The sequence below is a fragment of the Mauremys mutica genome, chromosome 4 (genome assembly GCF_020497125.1).
Source record: "Mauremys mutica isolate MM-2020 ecotype Southern chromosome 4, ASM2049712v1, whole genome shotgun sequence".
NCBI classification, from domain to species: domain Eukaryota; kingdom Metazoa; phylum Chordata; order Testudines; family Geoemydidae; genus Mauremys; species Mauremys mutica.
Window position 1 is genome coordinate 68,001,405 of NC_059075.1, and position 27,469 is coordinate 68,028,873.

Below are 27,469 nucleotides of genomic sequence, written 5' to 3' on the forward strand. Positions count from 1 at the left end.
AGTCAACGGCCTGGTCAGTGGTACTGACCAGAACCCACCAGGATCCCTTTTCAACCAGGAGTTGCTTAAGAAGAATGTGCCAGAAACTTGCAGTGGACATGAAATAATTAGCTGACATAGGTGGGCGGGGCACATTAAGTCCAGAATTTATAGCCTGGTTCACACACCATAATTCAACATGGAATCACATCCTCTCCTCCAAAATGAGTTTGACACCGCTAATGCAATGTAACGGCATGTGTTCTCATTATTCATGACATTAAAAGGCAACACATTTAGAACTAATAAAAGGAAATACTTTTTAAAAAACACACGATGAATAATTAACCTGAAAGAGGGAAAAGCAATGTGGTATAACAATTCAGGTGAGTTAAAGATCCAATATCTCATGTCACAGGACAGAACATTTTGGCAGCAGCAATGCTTACAAGACAAGTACAATTTTCCAACTTCTGTTTCTGGACCAGTGATCTGAAAGAAAATAAATATTCCTTGGTTAGATAAGTTTCTCCAGGGATAAGAAATTCAGATTGGACTCGTTCTTGTCTCGGATCATTCCACAAGATCCTGATACACAGGCAGAAAACACAAAACCCTGAGGTCAGCTCAGTGGTTACAGGCCAGGAGTGGCCATAATAGTATTCCGATACAGACAGCAGCTCAAATGCTAGACTAGTGGGGAGAAAAAAGCAAGGATGGCCAGGTTGTACTATTGAGTGCTGGGAAGGAGCTTTTGTGCTATGTGAGAAGTACTAAATAACCTGACTATATCACAATCCAGGGCATGCTACAATAGAAGATTATATTACCTACCCTGAACAAGTCCTCAAAATGCTATGGACAGTGAGACTTTTCAGGATTACCCAAGTGTCTAGGATGAATCACTACCACCTGCTTACAGCGTGAATGCCTTGTCTGAGCCCACTGGGGAAAACCCTCCCCAACTACCTACAGCAAGCAACACAAGCGCTCTGTTCTAGGCAGGGGTGCTGGAACAACCTGTATAGCGGGGGTGCTGAGAGTCATTGAACCAAACTGTAAACTCTGTATATGATGGAAAACACTTCAAGCCAGGAGGTGCGGCAGCACCTCTAGTTCCAGCACTTATGGCTCTGGGCTATGCGAGCCCCGTTCTCTCCCCCTGTGGACTAGCAATTTACTCACCCCCCCTTTGTTACCCTCAGGTGCCAGTCCTTTATCTTCTGGAGAACCCACAGTGTACACTGATCTGCTGCCTCCATAGAAACAGTGCACCCCAGTTCACTGGTTTCACCTCAGTTCAACACCTTAACACGAGGCTCTTAGACAGATTTATAGTAAAACCAAATTAAAGTTTATCTTTACTGAGATAAAGATTTAAATCAAAGCAAGAATTATGGTTTGGAAACATACAGTTACAGGTAAAAGAAAACATAAGAGGCAAACTATAGCCTATACTTATTAACAAGTTACTTTCTTATCTACTTTCCTGTACTCTCACCCAAAGGTCAGTCCTTGCAGCAGTGGTCTTCTAGTTCCAAGAGCTGGGATCCATCTTTCATGAGACATCCCTGCAGAGTTCCTCCTCCATAATGGATAAAATCTTGTGCCCTTTCCAATTTTCTTACACAGCTGCAGACCATTGTTTCTTACCTCAGGGGGGGCCCCTATTCAGACACTTTTCTTGGAGTTCTTTTGTTTTTGTAAATCCTCAAGCCTTCACCCGCCTCAGACAGTAAACACAGACTCTCTCCTCAGATGTCCAATGTCCAGGGCCTCACCTCAGGTGACGTGTCTGCGTTTCAACAGCTTTAAACACAATAGTCTACATATTTCTTAAACTACTTCCCATACAAACAACTTGCAATAACCCTAACAGTCCGCTAGTTCTTAGCTTTCAGCAGAGATCGCATATGACCCCCTTTGGTGAAATATTGAGAAGATGGCTGGACACAGGGGTAATAATACACATGCCTGGGCACATCTATGTCACAAAAGGACAAGGACAAGGCCATATCCTGGGCTGTCACTATGTACAGGAGGTTGGTTATTGATATTACAATTAGATCTAAGAAAGGGGATGGAGACATAACCCATGGGCTCTAGCACTTCCCACTCAGCTTTTGCTGAGATCTTAATCTTTGTGGATTGGGATAGGGGAGGCACAAAATGAGGTTTATAATGGCAAAGGTCTCTCATTAGCAGCCCTTTGATAAATTGCATTATGATGTACCTTTGACTGCCTTCCCTGCCCTCCGCCTACTACTCCATCTCCCCAGGGATTACTACTGACATTCCATACCTCAGCAATTGCAATTTATTGCAAACGACCTGCTCCAGAAATATTTCCTTCTTTCCCTCAAATGTGGAATTTCTTCCCAAAATTACTAGTCTGAGTTGTGGGATGAACAATGTTAATTTCTGGACCAATGACTGGTTTACAATTGAATATCACATGACCCATCAGGGCAAGAAGCAGGAACTTCACATCAAGAATCCCCCTTTCCACTGGCATACAGCCTTCTATTCGCTCTCGCTCTAGAATGTTGGAGCTATTGTTCTAACTTTCCCACCAAGGCCTGTACAGTTGAACTCACAATACTAAGGAAGCTTGACTTTACCCTCATCGTGTCTGAGCACCTCACCATCATTCAAGATTTCTGAGGCCTGGTCTACACTAGGACTTTAATTCGAATTTAGCAGCGTTAATTCGAACTAACCGCTCAACCGTCCACACCAGGAAGCCATTTAATTCGAACTAGAGGGCTCTTTAGTTCGAATTTGGTACTCCACCCCGGCAGGTGGAGTAACGCTAAATTCGACATGGCTAGTTCGAATTAGGCTAGGTGTGGATGGAAATCGAACTTAGTAGCTCCGGGAGCTATCCCACACTGCACCACTCTGTTGACGCTCTGGACAGCAGCCCGAGCTTGGATTCTCTGCCCAGCCACACAGGAAATGAACCGCGAAAATTTGAATTCATTTTCCTGTCTGGGCGGTTTGAATCTGACGTTCTGGTTGCACATCGGGGCGAGCTCCGCAGCACCGGCAGCAATGCAGAGCTCTCCAGCAGAGGAGTTCATGTAATCTCTGAATAGAAAGAGGGACCCGGCATAGACAGACCGGGAACTCTTGGATCTGATCGGTGTGTGGGGCGAGGAGTCTGTGCTTTCGGAGCTGCGCTCCAACGAACGGAATGCAAAGACCTACGAGAAGGTCTCCAAAGCCATGATACAGACTGAGGATACAGCCGTCATGCAACGCAGCGCCGCGTGAAAATCAAGGACCCCAGACAAGGCTACCAAAAAATCAAAGCGGCCAACGGACGCTACGGAGCCTGCCACCACTGCCCCACCAGTGACCATGGACTCTGATGATGGGACAGTGTCGACGGACAGTTCCTCGACGATGTTCACGGACGGGGAAGATGAGGAAGGGTTTGTGGAGGACGAGGCAGGCGACAGCGCTTACAACGCTGGTTTCCCCGACAGCCAGGATCTATTCATCACCCTCACGGAGATCCCCTACCAACCCTCCCCGGCCAGGAACCCGGATCCTGAATCAGGGGTAGGAGCAGTCGGTAAGTGCTTTAACCATGTTAACTTTTATTCTTAATATAACAGGAATCTGAAGTGTGTGAAAAGGAGGTCTCTGTATATATGGTGATAGAACACAAATCCTCCTGGGAGAACGCCACGAAGCTCTCCTGCCGTTAATCGATAAGCATCAGCAGGAGGTTCCTGGGGAGAGCTGCCTTATTGGGTGCTCCGTGATAGCACACTTTTCCGCGCGAGGCTTTCATGCGGTATTCAGGGAGCACTGCCTCCCAGAGCACGGCTGCATAGGTCCGTGGTTCGTGCTAGATTTCACGCAGCATGCGCTCTCTATCTCCTTCAGTGCCTGTCCTCACGGTGATCTCGCTCTTAGACTCCTGCATCTAAGTAGGGGAAGAAATGTTACGTTACGCCTGGTCCAAAGTATTTTTAATAAATAAACGGACAGACGGCATAGCACAGACTCAGCACGCAGCTGCGTGACGAGCGTAACGGAAAGCCAAAGAATCAAATGGACGCTCATGGAGGGAGGGGGGAACGAGGACGCAAGGTATCCCACAGTTCCTGCTGTCTCCGAAAAGCATTTGCATTCTTGGCTGATCTCCAAATGCTTCTAGGGTCAAACACAGTGTCCGCGGTGGGACGGGGCATAGCTCGGCAATTTACGCACCCCCCCGACCCCCAGAAGTAAAAGGGAAAACAATCCTCTGTTGACTCTTTTACATGTCACCGTATCTGTACTGAATGCTGCAGATAGACGCGATGGTGCAGCACTCAACACCAACATCCTTGCTCCCCCCACGCTATGGATGGCTGATGGTACAAAACGATGGAAATCCATCCTCATCATCAGCCTATTGGCACATGGGGCAGTGCAAAAGGGCTGGTAACCATGACAACCGTACCAACTTGCTTGGGACCGGTCGGTCAAGGCCGCCTGTTGCTAATTTTTCATGGTAGATGGTGCAGTATGGCTGGTAACCGTCCTCATCATTGCAACAGGGGGCTGAGATCCATCAGCCCCCACCCTTCATTGTAAAGAAAAGATTCAATTGCCCCTGGAGTAGCAGAGGGATGAGTGGCTCCCTCCTCCACACCCCTTAATGTCATCTCTGGACTATCATTGCAGCTGGAGGCTTCCTTCCACTCATTTCTCACAAACGACTACCTGTGTCTTATTCATGCATTCTATATTACTTCATCACACAAGTGGGGGGACAATGGTATTGGAACCCAGGAAGGCTGGGGGAAGAACGTAATGAACAGCTGGGGTTGTTTCAGGAGCACACCCTGTGAATAGCGTTCAGCTCAAAATTTATGCAGGATTGGACAGAGAGCAGCTGTGGTCTCTGATTGTATGATACAGTGGTTCTCTAGTACAGTTGCACATAATCTAGGCAGGACTGATTCTATTTTTAGATACCCAAAAAGGAGGGATTGACTCGGGGAGTCATTCCCAAATTTTGCTTTTGCGCCCCTGGCTGATCGACCAGGGGCACTTATGACAGCACCAAATGGCGCAGTGCAAAAGGACAGGTAACCATGACCATCTTATTACCGTCTTCTTACCAGTTCATGGTATGGTAGACGGTGCAGTATGCCTGGTAACCATCGCTGCTGTCATGCAAAAGCATAAGCATGCTGCTGTGTAGCGCTGCTGGTCCGCCTCTATCAGCGGCATACAGTACACATACGGTGACATACACAAAAGGCAAAATAGGGTCCATTGTTGCCACGCTATGGCGTGTGCCAGGGCATTTCATGGAAAACGTGATCGAAATGATTGTCTGCCCTTGCTTTCCCGGAGGAAGGAATGACTGGCGACATTTACCCAGAATCCACCGCGCAAATGATTTGTGCAACAGCAGGCACAGGGGTCTCAACAAAAAATTCACAGAGACAGCCTAGATTCAGTTAATTGTTCGCAAAAAAGTATCATTGCAAGGAATTAACTAACTGTTTCCCATCTCACAGCTTCCACTGTCTCCAGACCTTCCACAGCATCCACCTCGCAGAGGCTGGCGAAGATTAGGCGGCGAAAGAAAAAGACAAGGGACACGATTTTCGATGAATGTGTGGGCTGCTACCTAGCCGAGGCGGACCAGCAGAGGCAGTGGAGGGAGAAAGTCTCTCTGTACCAGTGCTCACACAGCGAATGGGAGGAGAGGTGGCGTGAGGAACACAAGCAGGCGACTCAAGCAATGCTTGTACTACTGAGGGAGCAAACGGACATGCTCCGGCGACTTGTGTATGTTCTGCAGGTCCGCTGCAGGACAGAGCCCCCGGCAGTATCTCTGCAACCGCCCTCCCCCGCCACAAAGTCACATACCCCCCTCACCCTAAATAACCAGGAGGATGCCCGCCCTGGTCCGTGAATACTGTCACTGCACCCCAGCAGAGTGCTCAAGTAACCAAAAGCTCTCATACCCTACGTTTGCATAAGTCCTTCCCTTCCGGACTCAAACAAGTCCCAATCCCAGTCCCATCCCATAACTGTCTACTTAAGTAATAAAAATACTTTGCTGTTAAGTACTGTTTCCGTCATGTTTCCTCACTGAAGACTGTGTTTGAATGGGGTGCGTGGGGAAGTGCGTTGCTAATTGCATAGGACAGGCACCTTTCGCAGGGTACAGACACGGGGGCCGGATCAGCAGCGGGTAACACACACAGTGCAGTCAGCAGGCACCGTGGTCGGTATGGGAGGTGGTTTCCAGGTTCTGTGTGGGCGGTGGGGATGTGACTTTTTAGCGGGGGAGGTCGGGTACAGATCTTATACAGCGGTCCTTGTTGTGGACCGCTGAGTCACGCAGCAGAGGAATCTGTATCCGTCCTCCTCCGCCACAAGGCCACATAGCCGCCCGCACACAGAATCCCAAAAAGGAGGGATGGCAGGCTCCGTTGAAACAAGCAGTCCGGCAATGCGGACCGCTGTACGATCAGGAGCCTGTCATTCCTTAAGTTTAGAGGCGGTCTTTACATCAGCGCACACCCTACCCACCGCAGTCTGCGTTCCAATTTCGACCCTTTAACGAAAAGTCATGAATAAAGAAACCTCTCCTCAGTAACAGTGTGACATGTATTTTATTTTTACACGTGTCTTGGAAGTGGAGGAAACGGGGAGAACGGGGTATTTAACCGAAGAGGAGAGTCAACAGTAACTGGGTAAAGAAACAGGGGCAGGTTCAGCTTCTCTGTAAAGAAACTGAACAGTCACAGGTCACGCTGCTCGCTGGTATTTGAAGAGTTCCTTGTCGCTGTCCCAGGCGCCTGTATAGGGCTTCATGAGCAAGTGCATTAGCGGGCAGGCTGGGTCACCGAGGATCACTATAGGCAAATGCACATCCACAACAGTTATTTCGTGGTACGGGAAGAAACTACCTTCCAGCAGGCGTCTGAGCAGCCCACAGTTCCTGAGAACACATGCATCAGGAACCTTGCCCGGCCATCCGACGTTCATGTTGGTAAAACGTCCCCTATGGTCCCCCAGTGCTTGCAGAACCATTGAAAAGTAGCCCAATTTCTCAGCAGCTGAATGTGGAAGAGGTGGACGATAAAGTGCGAGGAGGAGAAAACGGCGAGGATCGCAGCGGGCTCCATGCTTGCAGTGCTGTGGCGTCCACGCTGTCACTGACCAGAAAAGTGCACGAACAGATTGCCCGCAGGCGCTTTCAGGGAGGGAGGGAGGGCGTGATTGACGGTTCAATGACGACAGTTACCCAAAACCACCCTCGACACATTTTTTCCCCCAGCATGCATTGGGGGGAAATCCCAGAATTCAAATGGGCAGCGGGGACTGCGGGAACTGTGGGATAGCTTCCCACAGTGCACCGCTTCGAAAGTCGACGCCGGCCCCGTGAATGTGGACTCAGAAGTTCGAATTAGTGTATTTAGTATGGATTCACAAATTCGACTTCATAAGGTCGAATCCACAAATTCGAATTAAGTAGATTCGAAATAGTCCTGTAGTGTAGACAAGGCCTGAATCTCTAAAGAGCCTGTGAGGTAGGGAAGTAGCACTATCACCATTTTACAGATGGGGAACAGAGATGGCGAAATTAAGAGACTTGTACACGTTACACAAGAAACCTGTACCTGAGCCAAGATTTGAACTATGGTCTCCTGTGTCCCAGTCTAGTGCCTTCCTACAGGAGAATTACTACATAAAGTGCTCCCACTGGAGGATGAAATCTTGTCTCCGTTAAAGGTTTGTCATTGATTTAAATGGGGCCAGGATTTTACTCACTAAAAAAAAAAAAATCCTCAGACTTTTCCAGACTAGTTTTCTCCAAGAAGCAGGTCATATGCAGAAAAATGTGGTGCAGTATAAAGGTTTTATTAAAACTTTTTTGAAAGGACCTGTGTAATTCAAGCAGGACTTCACCACTTGTGAGAAACATGGTCATCACAAATTCATGCTGATATAACCTCTCTCTGGCAGAATGTGCCCTGTTCATCTCTCACCAAAGATAGCAGAGGAGTCAGAACAGTTAAGAAAAAGGGTTTTTTATTTAAAAAGTTAAATACATCTAAAATCTAGCACCAGGCAGAAACATGAATGCTGAACAGAAACAGCCAAGAACATTTAAATATCAACAGTAATAATTAACCCTCACATAATACACCTCTACCTCAATATAACGCTGTCCTCGGGAGCCAAAAAATCTTACTGCGTTATAGATGAAACCGCATTACATCGAACTTGCTTTGATCCACCGGAGTGTGCAGCCCCCCCCTCCCCACCCCGCCCTGGGAGCACTGCTTTACCGCATTATATCGGGTCGCGTTATATCCGGGTAGAGGTGTAGATTACATTTTCAAAGCATTTTATAAACATTAATGAATTAAGCCTCAACATCCCTGTGAGGTAGGTAAGTATTATTAGCCCCATTTTACAGACGGGAAACTGAGGCACAGATAAGTTATGTGACTTGTTCAAGGCCACACAGCAAGTCAGTGTCAGAGCCAGAATTAGTGCTCTGGGGCTCCTGGCTTCCAATTATGTGCACAGATGCCTAGAAAATACTGCTTCTCTGAAAAAGCCTTTTCTTCCCTCCACATCCTCTGTAAGATAGCTGACCCCATTTCAGAGTGATGTGAGAGGGTGCTTGCCAAAAGCTATTCATCAGAGTGTCTACACAGGAAGATTGAATTGGTAAGTAACATTTTTATAGATACATGCTGTGTGTCTGAAAGGTGTTTTGTTTGTTTTTAAATAGATTTCTGACTGTTCGTGCTCCCACACTGACAGAGTCACAAATGATGTCGCTTTTCCTCAAGATGCAGCAGCAGCCATCAGAAGGCTGAGAGACCTGTCTGCAATTCTGACCCAGTTCTCAATAAGACAGAAGTGCTGTTTCTTCACACTGGGATCCTGTCCATGAAACAGGAATGTCTCTTTAGGGAAGGTGTAGTGGGGTAATCACCCCGCTCTGGCCCTAGAAGGGTAAAAGCAGCCCTGGAGAGGGCTGCAGTTCGGAATGCTGGGCTGATTGGGAAAGCAGCCACAGCTGTAGCTGGCTTAATGAGGGCCCAGCTGGCCCTTATAAGAGGGCAGTGGGCCAGGAGCAAGCAGTCTCCCTCTAGCTGGGGAGGGAGATGGACCTAGCTGCCTGAGTGCTAACAGGTCCTGGAGTGAAGCAGGGCTGGGGAAAGCCAGAGGAGCTGGGGAGCTCTGGGCCAGCAACTCCCCAGCTGCATGGCCTTGTACAAGGCCCCTGGAGGTACTGGGTTGCAGGGAATGGCAGCAGATCAAAACCTCCCTTGCCTATGATGACTGGCTTATACAGACTGCAGTTGGCCCCAGTGAAAGGGGGCTATATGGTGACTGGCAGTAGCCCATGACTGAGGCAAGGTGGGAATAGGGGGTGGGGGTTCCCCTGGGTAGGGAGACCCTGAGACTGCAGGGGTATTGCCAGGGGGCAGCACCCCAAACATAAGGGGCACCGAGTCCAGGGAGGGACATGGGGGCCAAGCGGCAGTGGGAGAGCTAATTCCCAAGACGACCACCAGGAAGTGCCGCAGGGGTGAGTCCCTGCATCATTACAGAAGGTTTCCTCCAAGAAAAGCTAACCCGGGTGCAGCTGGCCTGCACCAAAAGCAAGGGGTGGGGGTGGAATTGTGGATTAATTTGGAGGTGCAGCCATGGGATGACGGGGATCGGTCCACACTAGCGCTTGGAAACAACAAAAAGGTTCATATCCCATGTGAAGAAGCCCTCCACGGTGCTTAGGTGGACGAACTGGATGTAACACACCTCTCAGGGGATGCCGGTCATCACAAATTCATGCTGATATAACCTCTCTCTGGCAGAATCTGCCCTGTTCATCTCTCACCAAAGATGGCAGAGGGGTCAGAACACTTAGGAAAGTGCCAATTTTTGTATGGTCACTTTGAGCAGAGGAGAAGTCTCCTTAGCACATCCCCTGTGGATTGAAACAGTCTAATAAAAGTGGAGGAGCTCATGTCTGCATACATGAGGACTCCATCTCTGTAGAACAAGATGGTGAAGAACCAAGCAGCTCCATTCAGACTATGGTTAAAAATTCCAACCATCTTTTAACACTGAAGTCACATGATTTAACCATTGGTAGTGTTGTTGAGTCCCAGCAGAGCCACTGCTGACAACGGGAGTCTCCCTGGGCCATCCTGCACCCAGGAGCTTGCAGTTCCAACAGGGAGATGAAAGTCAAATAGTCCTTCCAGTCGCTATCTGGAATCACTTTCACGACAGCTCGATCCGAAGGTCCTCCCCATATTTTCGAATCAGCTTCCCATGATTGTGGTTGACTGACCACCGCTTTGGAAGATGCTTCGGTTGCATGGTGTCCAGAAAGTGCTGCCGCCAGCACCTCTCCAGCTCCATGAGTGAGCGCAGCCCCCCTTTGGCGAAGCACTGCACCACCTTCAGCCCATGCGGCATGTAGCTCTCATTACAAATCCTGCCAAGACACAAGGGGGGTTGGTTTCCACACAAGCCCATTATGGGACTCTCGGTCTCCAATACCGTGACGTGCTGGGCGTCCTCACACCCAAAGCACTTGACAAACACAAGGCTCAACTAGGCAGGCTGGGCCAACAGAGTTGTCCACCCGACTACTCCCCACACCCGTAGCAGAGTAATAACCTGAAAGACTGTACGTGTCTCACTGCAGGAAACACGTAATCTATAGCCCCAATCTCACAAGTGTATCGGTGCTGGGGGTTCCCTGTGCCTGCACGGAGCTCTGCAGCACTGTGTTTGTAACGCACTGTGTAAACACCCAGTTTGTTAAACTCTGGCCCTGGTTTTACAGGGAGATTAAAACAACAGGAGGTACTTTTAAAGGAGCTCGGGGGGGAAAGTAGGCCTATTACTTAGCTCTACCAATGCTGCTGGGATTTTTGTTGCTGTTGTACTATTTATGTATCAGGGCACGTAGGGCCTTGGCTAGGTGTCTTTTTCTGTAACTGAAGTCTAAATACATAAATATACACATGCGCGCACACAGACGGCTAAAACATTAGACCTAGTCACTGGGCTCTTGTAATACCTGGTTTCCAGGCCTGCTGCTTCCTGGAGCATCTCTGAAGTAATGGACTCTGTGTTAAAGAAGTCCTTGATTCCTTGCAGCAGCTCCTCCCTCCTGGTGTCAGGCAAGCTGTCTGCATTCAGCAAAGCCCTGGCCCCTGACCGGACCTGCCTTCGCAGGGGGTCCTCCAGCAGGCGCACCCCTTCCTCGCAGCCAATGGGGGCACCAAACTCCTCGGCCAGCCGCTGCTTGAGATGATTGTCGTAGTAATTGGAGATGGCATGGCAGGAAGTGCAAAGCAGCAGAACGTCATGGGAGTTATGGTCCTTCATCTGGATGGGGAAGTGTCTCCTGTACTCATGAGGTACGATGTTCTTCCTGGGAAGGAAATAGCAACAGTCTTAACTAAAATTTCACATGGCTGCTGCCATCAACTACTACTTACACGCCTGATGGAAGACTGATATAGAAAAGGAACCACTCCAGAAGCTGGAGCTTTCCACATTTGGTCTTAGCTCAGGAGTGTACTGTGCTTTTTTTTAAGAGAGTCAGAAAATCGCCTGTAAAGACAGCATTGGATCAGTTCTCTGTGTGTACTCCACGGCCAATCTTAGTGACAGAAATGTATTTTTGTTTTCTACTTCTGCTAGCCCTGCAGAGACATCACTAGATTCTGTCCTGGCCAGTGCATCAAAAGAATTCCTAATAAAAGCCCCAATCCCGCATGTACTTATGCATATGTTCAACGATACTCCTAGGAGTGCTCCCATTAACCTCAAAGGGACTACTCATGTGTGAAGTAAAGCACATGCCTCAGTGCTTGCAGGACTGGGCCCAATTCCAAATGCAGGACCAAATTCTACCCTCAGCTACACTGTGCATCCCCAGAGGGCACAAAGGAATTGCACAGTTGTAACTAACTGCCAAGTATGGCCGACAGAATCTTTATTACTTGTGATAATGAACAAGTAAGAGGCAGCCCAGCTTGACCTTCAGATCCCAGCATGAATCTTGCAGGCAGGGCAATTAGAAAAAACTCCTTTGTAACCTAGGTACGTTTTCTCTGGAAGCTACTGAAAGACAATCAACAGGGAACCCTGTGTAAGAAGTCAAAGAAATTTGGGCCATGCTTTTAGATACATTTGGATAAAAAATGTTGAGACTATTCAAAGAAAGCCAAACCTCCATTCCACCTAAATGCTCCCTTTCCTAGTTACATGTCTTCTCCTATTTTACTTCTCTAACCCTCACCCTAATGTGTTAGATCTGCAAGACATAGACCTGACGAGTACTAAGACTGCAGAATTCTACGGGCAATCCCATAAAGCATGTAGTATACTGAAACATATACAAGCTGTAAGTCAATTATCTTTCTGTTGTTTGTTTTCTTCATATAAAAAATAAATAAATGAAAATTAATCGCAACCCACCCCACAACCCAAAATGACCCCACAGTGCCATTTTAGAGGTATTTTTCAGAGCTGATTCATAGTTAAAGACAAAAATGTGTAAATTCATAAGAACGGCCATACTGGGTCATTTTAATATTATGAAAATGTCTAATCAAAACCTTAATCTGTGGCATGTTACCCTCAATGAGGGCATCGGGGTGGAATGAAATTTTATAAAGTTATGAGCAACTGCAAAATCACTACTGAGCACACCAAGGGTATGTCTATACCGCCCACATTACAGTGCGGCAGCACTGTGACCTGGGCAGTGTAGTCATGGTTTATTGCTGGGGGAGAGCTCTCCTGGTGATAAAAAATAACCTCCCTGAATGAGCGGCGGTAGCTTTATTGCCAGGAGCTCCCGGCGATAAAGTGCTGTTTATACTGGCGCTTTTCAGCGCTAAAACTTTTGTCGCTCGAGGGTGTTTTTTCACACCCCTGAATGACTAAAGTTTTAGCCCTGAAAGTGGCAGTGTAAACACAGCCTTAGTAGACATATGAGGATTTTTATCAAGCTGATGAAGCCCTGGGCTCTCATATGACATCTGAAGGGATGAAAAGAACTGTGCATGCGCCCTGCTTGGCCTAGGCTCAGGGGGCTGCAAGGGAGAGGGAACGCCACTGGGAAAGTTTGCAACAAGATTGTACAGGCCTCTGTAAAAACATTCCAACATCCTTTCCCAGAAAATCTATGAAGAAAGCACCCTTAACCCAGAAGAAATCTGCAGCCAGACAGCCCCACGGTCACACAAAGGGTTTTAGATTCCCTCCACAATTTCTGATGCATTTGGATGAATTTTTCAGAAAATGGAAGCTTTCATTTAACAATAAATATGTCTGTCTTTTTCTGCTACAAAGGCACAGCTGTCCCACTATAATAGGGAGACCAGACAGCAAGTGTGAAAAATCGGGACGGGGGGGGGGGGGTAATAGGAGCCAATATAAGAAAGAGACCCAAAAGTCGAGATTGTCTCTATAAAATTGGGACATCTGGTCACCCTACACTATAAAGTGACTGTGCTGCTGGTCAGTTCATGTAGCCTTGCAGGACACTGCTCCCAGCTAAACAATAGCAGCTGTAAAGACTAGAACTCACCCTTCTCCACACCAATTAGCTTTATGGATATGTAGGTGTCACAGCTCACCTGGGCCATTTAAATGCTAACAACAGGATTAAATACAGAAAAGTGAGACAGTCAGGGTCCGGACACCAACAGGGAAACCAGATGGTTTAAATCCCCAAAATGATCAGTTAAACCAAATGATTGCATATTGCTACTATAAAAGTATAATGAATAAGGTCTTTTATGAAAGCTTGTAATATTCTGAACTTGATGGTTATTACGAGATGTGTGTACAGACTCTGGTTATGGAGCTACATATCTGTGAATACAGAAAACTGTGTTAATAATCCATACTACAGCTTCAGCTACACCTCCCAGCGGGGGCTAAGCAGTGAAGCAAAGAGGGGCACCGCTCAAACTGGAAGTTTACATGATACATTGTCCAGCCCAGGAAAGACAATGATGGGCCACTAGAGTTAACAGAAAGACATTGAGACACCCGGGCTATCAAGTCAAGAGGGAATTTCCCCATTCTGAATAAACATGAGTCACCATAGATGGGGGGTGGGGAGGGGAATGGAAAGCCTTTAAAAACAGGCTTGGGACTCAGGTTTTTTATTCAGACTTGAGGGACAGGCTTGTGGCGAGACGCTCTCCATGAACGCTGCTGGATCCCACCTCTAGGTAGTGCGTATGCTGAGAAACTGTCTTATGGCAAAAGGTAACTTATATCATAAAAGGGATTTTATCTAATATGGAAGTGTAAAAGCCTGAGGTTGTTTTTATGTTTATTTGCTGTGTCACCTGTATAGGTTTGCGTTCCCTTATTCTTATCTTCGAATCTGTGGTTTTGCTATTAAATAAACTTTATGTTTATTTTTACCCCAAGCAAGTCTCTCGCATGCAAGCTGTGGGAATGTGCATGCCAAAGTATCCAGGGGGCTGGTTTTACACCTTCTCAGGTGACAAACCGCAAAGTCAGAGTATCTGGTAGTTAAGAACTTGGGAAGTACAGATTTGGGGAGACTCGGAACTGGAAGGGCTGTTGGTGTCACACTCCAAGGAGTAACTAGACTGGTGAGAGTATGCACTTGTGGGCTGGCTACTGGTGTCAGGGATCTGAACCACAGCTGCACAGCACAAAGGCCTCCAAAGTTAAAGGACGGGCAGTGACAGAACCCCTTACTCGTCTTGGTTGTTCCCAAAACATCACACAGGGTTTTTTCTTCTCTTTCATTGAGAAAAAAGTTAAACTGGGGAGGTATGCATACCACTAGCCTGTCCAGGCTGGACTGCAGTCTGCACTCTGTGTTTGAACACAGCTTGTTCTCTAGTGAGAGTAAACACAACTGCTCTCTACTGGAAGGAATGTCAACCTCTCCCATGTCAATCTTGTCCAGAGACATACGATTAAGGCTGCGAGTCTGCCACGGATTCCATGACTTCTCCAGAGGCCAGTGTGGCTGGTTCTGGGGCTTCCTGAGCAGCTTGGGCAGCCCCTGGGCCAGCCGCACCGGCCACTGCTGGGGCAGTCTCGGGCCACCGTGTCCCCCTCCCTTCCCGCCCCAGCAGCAGCAGTTTGGGTGTGAGAGGGGGCTCAGGGCTGGAGCAGAGGTTTAGGGTGGGGGGCGGTGCTTACCTCGGGGGGGCTCCCCAGAAGCGGCTGGCATGTCCCTGCAGTTCCTAGGCAGAGGGACCAGGGGGCTCCATGCACTGCCCCTGCCTGCGCGTTCCCAGCCAATGGGAGCTGCGGAGCCAGCGCTTGTGGTGGGGGCAGCACACGCAGCCCCCCGGCCTTCCCTCCCCCTAGGACCTCCTGGGACATGCTGGCTGGTTCCAGGGAGCTGCGCAGAGCCAGGTAGGGAGCCTGCCAGCCCTCCTCCTCTCCCAACCCCCCCAAGGAGCACCCTCTCTGCACACTGGTCCGCCCTCTCTCCCCTCCCATGGAGCACCCACGGTGCCCCAGCCCATCCTCTCCTCTCCTCCCCCTGAGGAGCGCCCACGGCGTCCCGGCCCACCCTCTCTCCTCCCACCATGGCGCACCCGCAGCGCCCCAGCCCACTCTCTCTTCCCCTCCCCTCTCCTCCCCCACAGCGCACCTGTGGTGCCCTGCCCTCCCCCCACACTCCCCTGGAGCACCTGTGGTGCCCTGGCCCAAGTTCTAGTTAGGGGTATATAGTACAAGTCATGGACAGGTCACAGGTCATGAATTTTTGTTTACTAACCTGTCCATGACATTTACTAAAAATACCCGTGACTAAAACATAGCCCTTACATAGGATCATGTGGGCCTCAAATGGCTATGGCCTACCCGAGATATACACACTGAATTCTACACAAGCATGACTGTGTCGCAGTTTACCTCCCACTGGTAAATAACACAAAGTTATGGTAGAGACTGAACTTGATCAGGGTCTGGGTCTGACTCTACCAGATGTATTTTTCCTCCCTGCACTGTGTAAAAACTCACCGGATGTAGGACTCTCTCTTGCCACACACCACGCACAGGTTCTCCTTGACTGTCAGATAGTAATCGACTTGTGACTCAGGACGTCCTGAGGGCTCGAACTGCAGCTTCACAACAAATGGATCTGTGCTCACCAACTCTGGAAGGGTGGAGGCAGAGAGGGAGGCCTTTAACAGTTGCATGTGGAAAGCTAAATGAATTATGCACAAAGTCGGGGGACACATCCTGTTTATTCCTTCCCCCAACATCTCCAGTAATTGGATCTCTGTTCAGACCTGGGCCCCTTCTCAAAAGTATCATTTCTCACCCAACAATATCATGGCAAAGAAAAGATCTCTTTCCTAGATACAGACTAATATGAGGACTGGCATACGTACCTCCAATGCCCTTGTCCAGGTACCACTGGGCCTTTTTGCGATCACAAGTGCACAGAGGCTGTCCATCCGGTGCATGCAGGAAGCAGTTATCATACAGGGGAGATTTTCTGTGAAACAGGGTGAACATCATGACAATTAAAATAAACAGGACCCCCAGAAACTGAGCTCTATGTATCTACATATTTCATGGGGCATACACGCAGCATCCTTTACGTCAGACGAGTGACCCCAGGAGTACACACACTTCTAGCCCTCAGCAACCTGTATTTATGGGCCAAGCACCATACTGGCAGAACAGGCTGTCACCGAGGGCAACAAACTCCTTAGTGACTGACTGTTCTGGCTACAACTACTGGCTGTGAAGGATCCGTTTCCCAGATCAGCAGCCAGTACCCGTGAAGCTGGGAACGTTGAACCCTCTGTTGATGCTATCATTGACAATAGGCTTGCTTACATTTCAGAATTAAAAGTGAGCAACTCTCAATGGTGAAAAGTATCCTATATGTTTAAAATCTAGTTCGGATGCTCTCCAGTGTTTTCATCAATACAGGGAAGGAATTATTTTTTTTCCAAACAATATCTTTACTTTGACAGCACCCCTTTAACAAAACTAAATGCCTGAGGAGGAAGATGGCTGCATCTTCCAGCCAGGAGGCCCTGAGCAGAACGGCAGCAACAAAGCTAGGTAATTGCTCAGGAGCAGGGATGGACAGCTACTGTTGTCGTGCAAAGTGCTCCTTCCCCTACAATCCTTACTCTATTCACCAGCACCAGTGTGATCACAGCAGCAAGAATTCCCCGAGTTGAACTGCTACCGCAAGAAGCTCTTGCACAAATTTAAATTATTCAGTAATTCATACTGTCTCTACAGTAGGGAATTTGACAAAAATATTCCCACTAGTGCATGGTGATAAAAAAACCACAGGAAGACGCTGGATTTGTCTATTCTAAGGCTCCTATCAGTGATTATCAGCAGTTCAGGTGAACTGGTAGTAAGCACTGGTGGGAATTTTTTGTAGTAAAGGCAACACTGTTTAGCCTGGCCAGCCAGGATAGAGGATACAGAAAATAAATGGAGAGGCAGGTGTAATAGCTCAGTCAAAGGTGTCATCTGAGTGATTTGGGATCCTTTTTTTTTTTTTTTTTTTTTTCAAATTAAAACAAACATTCTCCTAGAAATCAGCAACAGAAAAAACATTTTGATCACATCTAATCTAACCCTAGAGACCAGGGAAGGATTATTCCCTACAATATGTTCTCCAGCACTTTGTCTTGACTAGTTTTAAGTCTCTCTAATGAAGGAGCTAAAAAAAAAAAATAGATGATCAAATACAGACAACAGCCTGGATTTAGCTTAGAATTCTGTTTGATCAGCTATTTAGTTTTTCCTAGGGGGCTGAGCCCTTCTTGGACTGTTTGATGTTGGCTCAAAATGTTTCCTGAAAATATGAAGTGACCAGAGAAAATCACCCGTAAGTAACAGAACACTGTTATTTCTATTTTAATTGTTAAATAATACTAATGAATCAGTTTCTGGCTCCATTAAATTATCTCCCCCCACAGCTAACCTGAGAATCTTAAAGGAGAAAGTTAATGCTGAAATGTCTATTTTTCCTTTTCATTTGGCTATGACTGAAGTTGTTTAACTCCCCATGTTTGTGTATATAAAATCTGATATAATCAAATTAAATTTAAAAACAGGCATATCAATTCTGCATCTCCCCTTGCTGGATTCAGATTAAGACGGTTTATCTAACTTGTTTTAATTTAAAAACATTGTAAATAAAATAACTGAAGTTTCAGACTGTCAGATTCCATTGTTACATAAGAATTTAGGATTTGCCTGATCAGATCAGACCATTGGTTGAAGTCTCATATCCTGCCTCCAGCAATAGTTAACAGCTGGTGCCTGGGAAGAAAACGACCCCCTCAGTCTAGCATTATCCATCCTGCCTGGCCAACTGTGAAATGCTCTGCTTAGGTGCAGGTCAGAGATTTTCCTTCCTGAGCTCTGAGGCAGTCAAATTATACCTGATTATATCCCTATTTTAGAAAGCAGAATGGCAAATATCCTATTGCTCTGAGGTGCGCTCAGTGGGTTAGGACCTCTATAGCATCAGAACGATCTTGAGTTTTCTTTTAGTCTTTGGTAAATGTATCTTACTCATTTTTTCCATCACTTATATCTTACATTTAACTCTCAGGGTTAGCTATTGAACACCAGCAATAGTGAATGTGCATAACCATAATAAGCAGGGCTGGAAGTATCAATCAAAATCCTGTCCTTGCAAGTTTAGGTAAGGTGCATATAGTAAAAAAGGCTCATGCAATTACCTTGCAGAATATCCCACACCGAGGGGCTTTCGCTTCTGTTTGCGGGGATCCTTCACTTGTTGATTTACTGGGGACTGGCCATTAGTTGCAGACTTCCGATTCCTTGGTTTCTGCTGGGAGTCCACCTCTCCATTTCCATCATCTCCTAGACTGCTGCTACTTCTTCCTCTGAATGGGACATCCATCAAGCCCTGGCACTTGCCCAGTACTTTTTGCCAAGCAACAACAGCATTTTCACCTTCAGATGCAGCAGGGATGAAGAAAAATCCCAGCAGATGGAGAAACAGAGCCATTGAGACCTGGGCATCCTTGGCAGCATAAGTGACCTGGGGAAAAGAGCCAGAGCTCTGTGTTACTGCGCAGAAGGAGGGCTAAGTATCAGAAGGGTAGCCGTGTTAGTCTGGATCTGTAAAAGCAGCAAAGAATCCTGTGGCACTTTATAGACTAACAGACGTTTTGGAGCATGAGCTTTCGTGGGTGAATACCCACTTCGTCAGATGCAAGTAGTGGAAATTTCCAGGGGCAGGTATATATAAGCAAGAAGGAGGGCTAACGCCTTGTGAGGAACTGAGACAAGATTCCCCCAACACAGCGAATGTGAAACATCATTTCTAGGTAAAGAGGGAGCAGCATTTATTTGACTTAGGAACTTACACTGAGTTCCAGCACTGAGCACTGCAGTGAGGGTCTGGGAGCCTCTAGTGTTCCCTGCCTAGAACCACAGACCCTCCTCTTCATTATGCAATCTGAAGCCCTTCCAGTAATCTACAGTGTAGCCAGCTGACCCCTAGAGGGAGCCAGAAGGTATTATATTGTAGATTGCTACAAAGGCAAGTTAAGAGTGAAGGACAAGCAGAGCTCAAAAGACAATACTTACATACGCTCACTGTAATTCTGTCTGTTGTACACCACTCAAAATGATCACACAGACAGACTGACTTCAAAGGTAGACACACCTTTAAAAAGTTACCTCCCTGCTCTCCAAAAGCTCAATGATAATCTGCTCATTATAGGCTCGGTCTCGAAGGGGCTGAGCACACAGGCTCTTGTCAAGCAAGGTCCTTGAGCATCTGCTTAAAGTTAAGCATGAGTGGTTCCAGTCAAGTCTATGTGATTACTCATGTGCTTGAAGTTAAGCAGGTGCTCAAGGGCTTTGCTGAATCAGGATGAGCGTGCTCAGCACCTTCAAGGCTCAACCCCCAAACCAGATACAGACCACTCACAAAACCCTCACAGATCAACAATCACCAGGTCCCTGGCGCTTGCCTATGAACAGAGATAATACCTGGCACTTCAATCCTCTTACATCTAAATATGTCAAACAGCTTTCCAAAGATTAAGCCTTGAACCCCCCCACCTACCCCCTCACACACACACCCCTCCAAGACAGGAAATTATCCCCATTTAAAGAGAGGGAAACTGAGGCAGAGAGAGATGAAACATCTGGACCAGTCACACACTGAGCTTGTGGCAGAGCTGGAACAGACCCCAGATCTCTTGACTCCAAATCCTGTCCTTTAGCCACAAGACTATTCCTCCTCACAAAAGAATAACTACAATCAGAAGACACACCTGGTCTTGAGTCAGCTCTTCTGCCTCCCAGTTGCTGCAGCGCAAGTGAAGAGATTTGTCGAGAGGGCAGTTTAGGACGTTCTCAGCTAGAGATTTGAGGCTGAGTCCACTACAGAGCAGATCCTTCCTTCAGTTTAACAAACAAAAGCAAATACATGGATAAAAGCACCAATCAAATTGAAAAATGTTTGCATCCACCCCGAATCTATTTGAACAAGAGGAACTACTGAAGTGTGTGATTAGATGATGTATGTGTCAGTGACCACTATAAGAACAGAACACCTGCTCATCTATAAGCTTTACTGGCTAAGCTAGCATAGCTCTTGGTTCTTTAGGTCACTGGTTAGTTTTGGAGCAGAAGATCTCCAGCATGAATGTTACCAATTCCCTCTTGAAGCTCTTTCACATAATACAGACACTAGATCATTACAGAATCTAAGAATTTCTTTTTGAGAGAAAGAGTGGGGATCTTTCCATCAGCTGTCTGCCTCTGAATGAAAAGGAGAGATATCCTACAGTAACAGGCAAGTTTGCTGTATGGAATTGAAATGCCCCTAGACCAAATGGCCAGGAATGGGTTCATTTTGCTGAGAAATGAGAGATCCAGTCACTGCTTTAGATGAGAAGAATCAGAAAATACACATTTCAACTGCCCAATGAAAGACTCAAGGATTCCATGTTCTCTAATAATCATGGTTGCTAAAGAGGTGGCACAAGGCCAACAGACCTACATCCCTAATCAGTTACACAGGACAAAGGCCTGTAAAATATTGCAGTTGAGGAGTGTTTCTAGGCAAAAGGTTATAACTTTATTTCTTTAACATGAAAGTAACATTAGAAAATATTGTTGTATCTTTAATGTTTCACTGGAAACAGAATTATTAAAGGAGAAAATTAAAAGCTGATTAATTTTGTACATTTCTCAAGAAGCCTGATAATCATCTCTTTCCACTCATCCGCTGACCATTCAATTTACATAGTTAGAATTTGTTTATGGGTCTTCCTTGATCACTGAGCACTATATCCAATATGCATGTCAGTTTGACCTCCCCTCCTCCGAAAGCAATGTAGGCCAAATCCAAATATTTAGGTGGGAGGAAGGAAGATAGGGTCTCCAATATTTGAAGTTTAACTTCCCTTTCACCAGTCACCATGCAGATAAATGAACAGTTAAGTTGCTGTGTTTATGTACATGGTGTAAATGGTGACAGGTAATGTTTCAAATCCTGACTGTTAGATATGGAGCCAGTCTGAGAAGGCTGTTCACCTGATTATGATATAACCAGTGTTTTCCATGGTGAGACAGCCCATAAGCACTCAGAATGGGTCTGCAAGATCCTTTCCGAGAGGACAAAATGAGTAGTACACCCTAGAAGATGGAGAGAAAAAACAGTCTACTGTATATGGAGACCAGGTGTGTTTCCCTTTCTGCCTCTTTAAAGTCTTTGTTTTAATTATCAAGACTCTCTTACAATTCAATACTAGTTTAGTTTGAAATTGTGAGCCACTGGGTAGAAGTTACAATATATACACCCTGCTTGGAAGTATTAGTTGAGTTCCTAATAGATGCCCTCATTACAAAACCCACCACTACAAATGGCACTACTCAGCTTCCATACTCACAGCCTCAGCACAGAGCGCAAGGACTGAACGGGCCATGGAGACTCTACCCCCTTGCCCCTGGAAGAGTTGGTCTGCCTGGGTCATAGTTTGAGGCATACTGCAAGGGAGGGGAGGAGGGGGAAAAAGAGGAGGCTTGCACTACTGCTACCCGGGCCATAACTGTTCTGAGGACAAATCCAGGACTACCAATGTAGCATCCTTCATCAGAATCAAATTCATTTTTTAAGATTTCCAATTAAAATTGTACACCTCAAGTACACTGCTGTTGTGTATGGATACGCACCTCTGTCTCATTGCGAGGTACCGGAGGTCTATGCTCCCTTTGATGGCAAGGCCATAGTCCTGAAGTAGCTTGCAAGAATCTTCCCAACATCCGACCCCAACTTTTAATATAGTGCTATCTTTCAAGATGTTCAGTAAAGACTTTGGGACAGTCTGTCCATTGCTGACCAACCTGGGCAATCGAACAAGAATGCAAAAGCCACTGGAAGAGGCCATCTGTAAGAGGGATACAGGACTGGCCTTTCCTTCCACTGACACCTGAAACCAAAGAACCAGACAGCACTGGCGTTAGAGTATTAGTGTCTGGGTACAGAGCAAGCCATAACAGAATCACAGGCATTACAGATAGAAAAGACCTATTAAGTGATCTAGTCCAGCGTATCTCAAATGCGGCCACCAGAGCCTTTTCTTGCGGCCACATCATGCTGGGCTGTGACTGGGAGGGGGCAAAGTAGTGGCCCCTCCCTCTCCTTGGTGCTCCTGTATGCACCGCCTTGGTGTTGGCTGCTGGGGCTGGGCCCTGCCCAACTCTGGAGACACCTGGGGCAGAATGCTGGAGGAGCAGGCAGCCAGTGAGTTCCCCACCTTCCCAGGGGCAGTGAGGCTTAGGCCACGGGGCTACAGGCTCCAGCCGCATAGCAGCAGGCCCCATCCTCTGGACACCGGGCTTCAGGCTCCAACCCACTTACTGCTTCCCCTGGCCCCCATCCAGGGCTTAATTCGTCCCCAGGCTTGCCGGGGCTGAGTAAGTCTCACTTTTCACAGCGGATTTGTATGTTTGTTAATATCACTTTTCACAAGAGACTTACTAGCTAGCAATAAATAAATTACAATGATTTGGATGTGTATAGGTGCATATTTATTTGTTTTTCCTAAAGCTAAGTATGTTAGAGAGAAGTGTGAGAGCGGCCACCAGCAAGAGTGGGTGGCTGCACTCTGAGGCCACCAAATAATTTGTCCTGAGAACCCATCCACTGTAGCATTGTTTCATACAGTATATTCTCTAGTGCATTATCAAGTCTAATTTTAAGAGACACAAGCAATATGGCTTCCCCCATTTTCCTTGGGTGACTATTTCACAGCCTAACAGATTTCACCATTCTGTCCTTTTTTCCCCCTTAGCTTAGTTAATGTATGCAGTGTAGGTGAAATTCACCCTTCAGAAGAGGGCCAGCCCAGGGTCTAGACATCACTTAAATCCCACTGAAAACCAGTTGTGAACAGTTAAATAGGCTTGTGCTGGCCCTCTTCTGGGAATTTCACATTCTGTTAGGTCCAATATTTTACATGTTCAATTATAAATAACTGCAATTTCTCCTCTTTTAGTTTATTTTTAATTAGTTATAGTTTTTAAAATATGTAAGCTCCTTAAAAATATAAGGCTAAATTAATACAATTCTAGTAAGTTACCTTGAAAGAAACACTGTACAAATATATAGTATCTAGTCAATCAAAACCAGTTATAATTCCATCAACAGAATATGTTAAGAGTTATTCCAAAAGTTTAACAAATGATGATCTCAATAAACTTTAAATCCATGCTCAGTTAATTTAAGTTTTTATTAAAATCAAAATCAATAGACCCTTATTGGGTTCCCTGGTGGTAACTGCACAGACAATTTCAAGAGTCATTTCTGGTGTGTCCATTCTAACTACTTAAACCAGAAATGAATCATAGAATATCAGGGTTGGAAGGGACCTCAGGAGATCATCTAGTCCAACCCCCTGCTCAAAGCAGGACCAAACCCAACTAAATCATCCCAGCCAGGGCTGTGTCAAGCCTGACCTTAAAAACCTCTAAGGAAGGAGATTCCTCCACCTCCCTAGGTAACCCAATGGTGTTGGCACAAGAAATATTCAAAGCCTCATCAATTCTCTGCCTTTGCCCTAGGAGGCTGGAGAACAGGTTTTCCTTGATCAAACACTTACCCACTCGCAGTCAATCCCAAGGACTGGCCAGCTCTGCAACTCCTTCTTCAGTAATGGTTCCACTCGATCCCACTTCTCTGCCTCTGAAACTATCACTATTTCTGCACCAAGGATCTTTTCTACCCAGGAAATGGTGGGAAAACTAACACATGAATGTAACTCCTCCTCCTCCACTTCCGTCAGTTCCTCATCTTCTGACCTTTTCAGAGCTCCAACTTGGTTACGACCACGACAGACCCTTTCTTTCCGACGCTGGCTTACTTTCCACAAAACCAGACCCCCTACTGCAATGCCCAACAGGGTGGCCACAGTAACTGTCACTGCTCTTTGTCTGGGCATTTTTCATCCTCCTCCGCTTCACCCACTCAAAATGGCACTGCAGAATTTTCTTATAGACTGCAATGAAAAAAGCAGGACAGATGAATAGACGTTTAAGAATTTATTCAAAATTTCTTTAATATAAAATTAAGAAAATCAAACTGCCACTATTCAGACAAAGATCTAAGTACAGCTCAGGATCATAAAGCAACATGAAATTTTTTAAATGTACTGGATTCTGTTCAGGAGTAAATCAGGAATCAAAGCAAATGACATACCCTGGAGCATGGGTGTGTTAAATGCTAATGAGTCTAAATTCAGGTCTTGGTTACACTAATTACACCAAAATCTAGAGTAATTCCACTCATTTACATGAGTGTAACTAAGAATAGAATTTGGTCCAGAATCCAGTATTTCTCAAACTTCTGAAAGCTCACGTCTCACTCCTTCAACCCCAACAAGTGCTGCTAAAGACCCAAGCAACTGAAATTCTCATGATATTCTTCTATTTTGATGAGCAACATAATAGTTCACAATGTTGACATTTAAAGCCTCAACACCAGCACCTATGTATATCACCCATTAAAATGATTGGGGAGGTTCACACCTTTGACCTGTTTTTAAAATCAAAGAGAAGACTCCGAAAAACAACTGGGAGGTCCAGACAGACAGGGATGTGCCCAAAGCTTTGGTAAGTGCTGCCGTAATGTATGTGCTTGGGTAACATCTATTTCTACTTCATCAGTGAATATAAGTACTTCTGTGATCTTGTACAGCAGTAATTCCTTGGATCCCAACACCTGATCTACACTAGAAAATTAGGTCAGTTTAAGTAAATTGCTCAGGGATGTGAAAAATTCACACCTCTGAGCAGCATTGTTAAACCAGCCTAAATCCCCATGTAGAATTCTTTCATCAACCTAGTTACTGCCTCTCAGGGACATGGATCACCTAAGCCAATGGGAGAACCCCTCGTGTCAGCATAGGTAGTGTCTACACTGAAGCGCTACCGTGGCACAGCTGCATTGCTGTAGCATATTATGTGCAGGCATACCTTAAGACCAGGTCTAAACTACAGACATATCAATATAACTACATTGGTCAGGGGTGTGAAAAATCCACACCCGAGTCATGTAGTTATACAACTTAATGTCCAGTGTAGGCAGCGCTATGTCGGCAGGAGAGCTTCTGTCGTGGAGGTGGATTAACTAGACTGACAGAAGCAGCTCTCTCATCAGCACAGGAATGTCTTCACTTAAGCACTACAGCAGTGCAGATGCATCGATGCAGCGTTTTAACTGTAGACCTGCCCTAAGTAATATAGGTCCTGATAGTACAAGGCAATCATGCACCCATGTGTAGCACCACTCACTTCAATGTCCTCCAGTGTAAATAACCTAATTTTCAGGTGGAGTTTGATGAATGAGACCATCTGATGATGCCGCCTATGATGGCAGGGGTTGAACGCAATGACACAGGGTCCCTTCCAGTCCTATGTCCATGAGTGTGCAAAGCTAAACCTGGAAAGCCACTCATTTGCAGGACGGAGTTCTAATACTCCAGTCCTGCAAACAGTTTCAAGCACGTGAGTACCTGCAGATGTGAGCAGCACTGACTTCACTGGAAGGACTCACGTCCTGCACGGTTACACGTGTCTAACTGTTTGCAGGACTGAGGCCTGTGGCCCCGATACTGCAAGCCGAACCATGTGGGAGGAGCCAGGCAGCACCATACCACCCCATCCCAGATCCGGGGACCAGCTGCACGCATCAGCATGGAGAGAGCAACATGAGACACCCCGCAGGCTGCTCTGGACCCCACAAGCAGGAGGAGTAAACACCCCCTTGTAAACCCTGCCCTTGGCAGCCGGCCAGCCCGACACTGCCGCAGCCCGGGAGCAGCGCGACCCCACCGCGCACACCTGGCGGGGCGCGGGGAGACCCCCCCGCGGGGATTCCTGGGGCGGGGCCACATTTGGGGTCTGCAGCGGTGGGTTGCCTGGGCTGGGCGCTCGAGGAGGCGCCATCGGCAGCCGGGCGCGGCAGGGAAGCAGCAGCACCATGTTCCAGCAGCCCCCCGCCCCCGCCCCCGCCCAGAGAACCGCGCGCCGGGTTCCGCAGCCACCTCCCTGCCCCCCCACCTGTCTGCGCCTGGGCCCGCAGCGGAACGCTGGCTTCTCTGCGGCAGCCGGAACCCGCCGCGCTGCAGCCCCCGCACCCTGCTGCACCGACAGACGCTTCCGGCGGGCACACACCCGGAGCACCCGCAGTGACGGACACTTCCGGTCGCCTGCTCCTCTGGGGTGGAGCCTCCCGTGTAGCCTGGCGTTCTTCTCGGCCTGTGGGCGCGGCCATCTTGTACGGCAAGCGCGGTCCGGCTGGGTAGGGCTGTGCCCGGGCTGCGCTGAGTCCAGTTATCCTAGGGGCTCGGGTTAGTACCGGTTCTGTGGTTAAATCAGTGCTGCAAAGCTCCGTGCACGTCATAAGACATCTAGATAAACTTTCTAGTTCATGTTGGAGAAAGGTGATCAGATGTCCCAATTTTATAGGGACAGTCCTGATTTTGGGGTCTTTTTCTTATATAGGCTCCTATTACCCCCCACCCCCTGTCCCGATTTTTCACACTTGCTGTCTGGTCACCCTAATTACCCTCAACCCCCTGTCCTGATTTTTCACATTTGCTGTCTATGCTGGAGAGCAGCCTGTGGTTGTGGGGATGTTCGTACCAACTCTATAAGGGGTCAAAGAGAGAATCCAGGTTGTGGAAGCTAAATTGAGATTATTAGGTGAAATGCATAAATCCTTGGTCTCCACAGTAACTTTGTCTGAAATACCTCCAGTTCTACATGTAGGGCTGGCTAGGGCCATGTCTACACTCGTGAGCTTAGAGCCACACATCTGTACTGCAGTAAGATCACTCCAGTAGCCACTCTATGCCATCAACATAATTATTAAACCATAATTAAACTACCTCCAATGAGCGGCAGTAGCTATATCGGCACTAGCGTAGAT

At 47.0% G+C, this 27,469-nt stretch overlaps 1 protein-coding gene across 2 annotated transcripts; it reads right to left on the minus strand.

The window, feature by feature from the left end:
• Window positions 1-26,681, minus strand: EXD2 (exonuclease 3'-5' domain containing 2). 2 transcript variants are annotated; one of them, XM_045012247.1, is made up of 9 exons: window positions 26,599-26,681; window positions 24,141-24,536; window positions 22,213-22,469; window positions 20,307-20,433; window positions 18,735-19,060; window positions 16,401-16,507; window positions 16,027-16,162; window positions 11,063-11,419; window positions 1-471 (listed from the first exon to the last, which is right to left on the minus strand). In XM_045012247.1, the coding sequence occupies exons 2-9, from the start codon at window positions 24,477-24,479 to the stop codon at window positions 387-389; spliced, it is 1,734 nt and encodes a 577-aa protein (XP_044868182.1). In that variant the 5' UTR covers window positions 24,480-24,536; window positions 26,599-26,681; the 3' UTR covers window positions 1-386. The 2 variants fall into 2 exon arrangements, with proteins under 2 accessions (XP_044868182.1, XP_044868181.1); XM_045012246.1 differs by lacking the exon at window positions 1-471 and adding an exon at window positions 8,402-10,471.
• Between the last annotated feature and the right edge of the window lie 788 nt (window positions 26,682-27,469).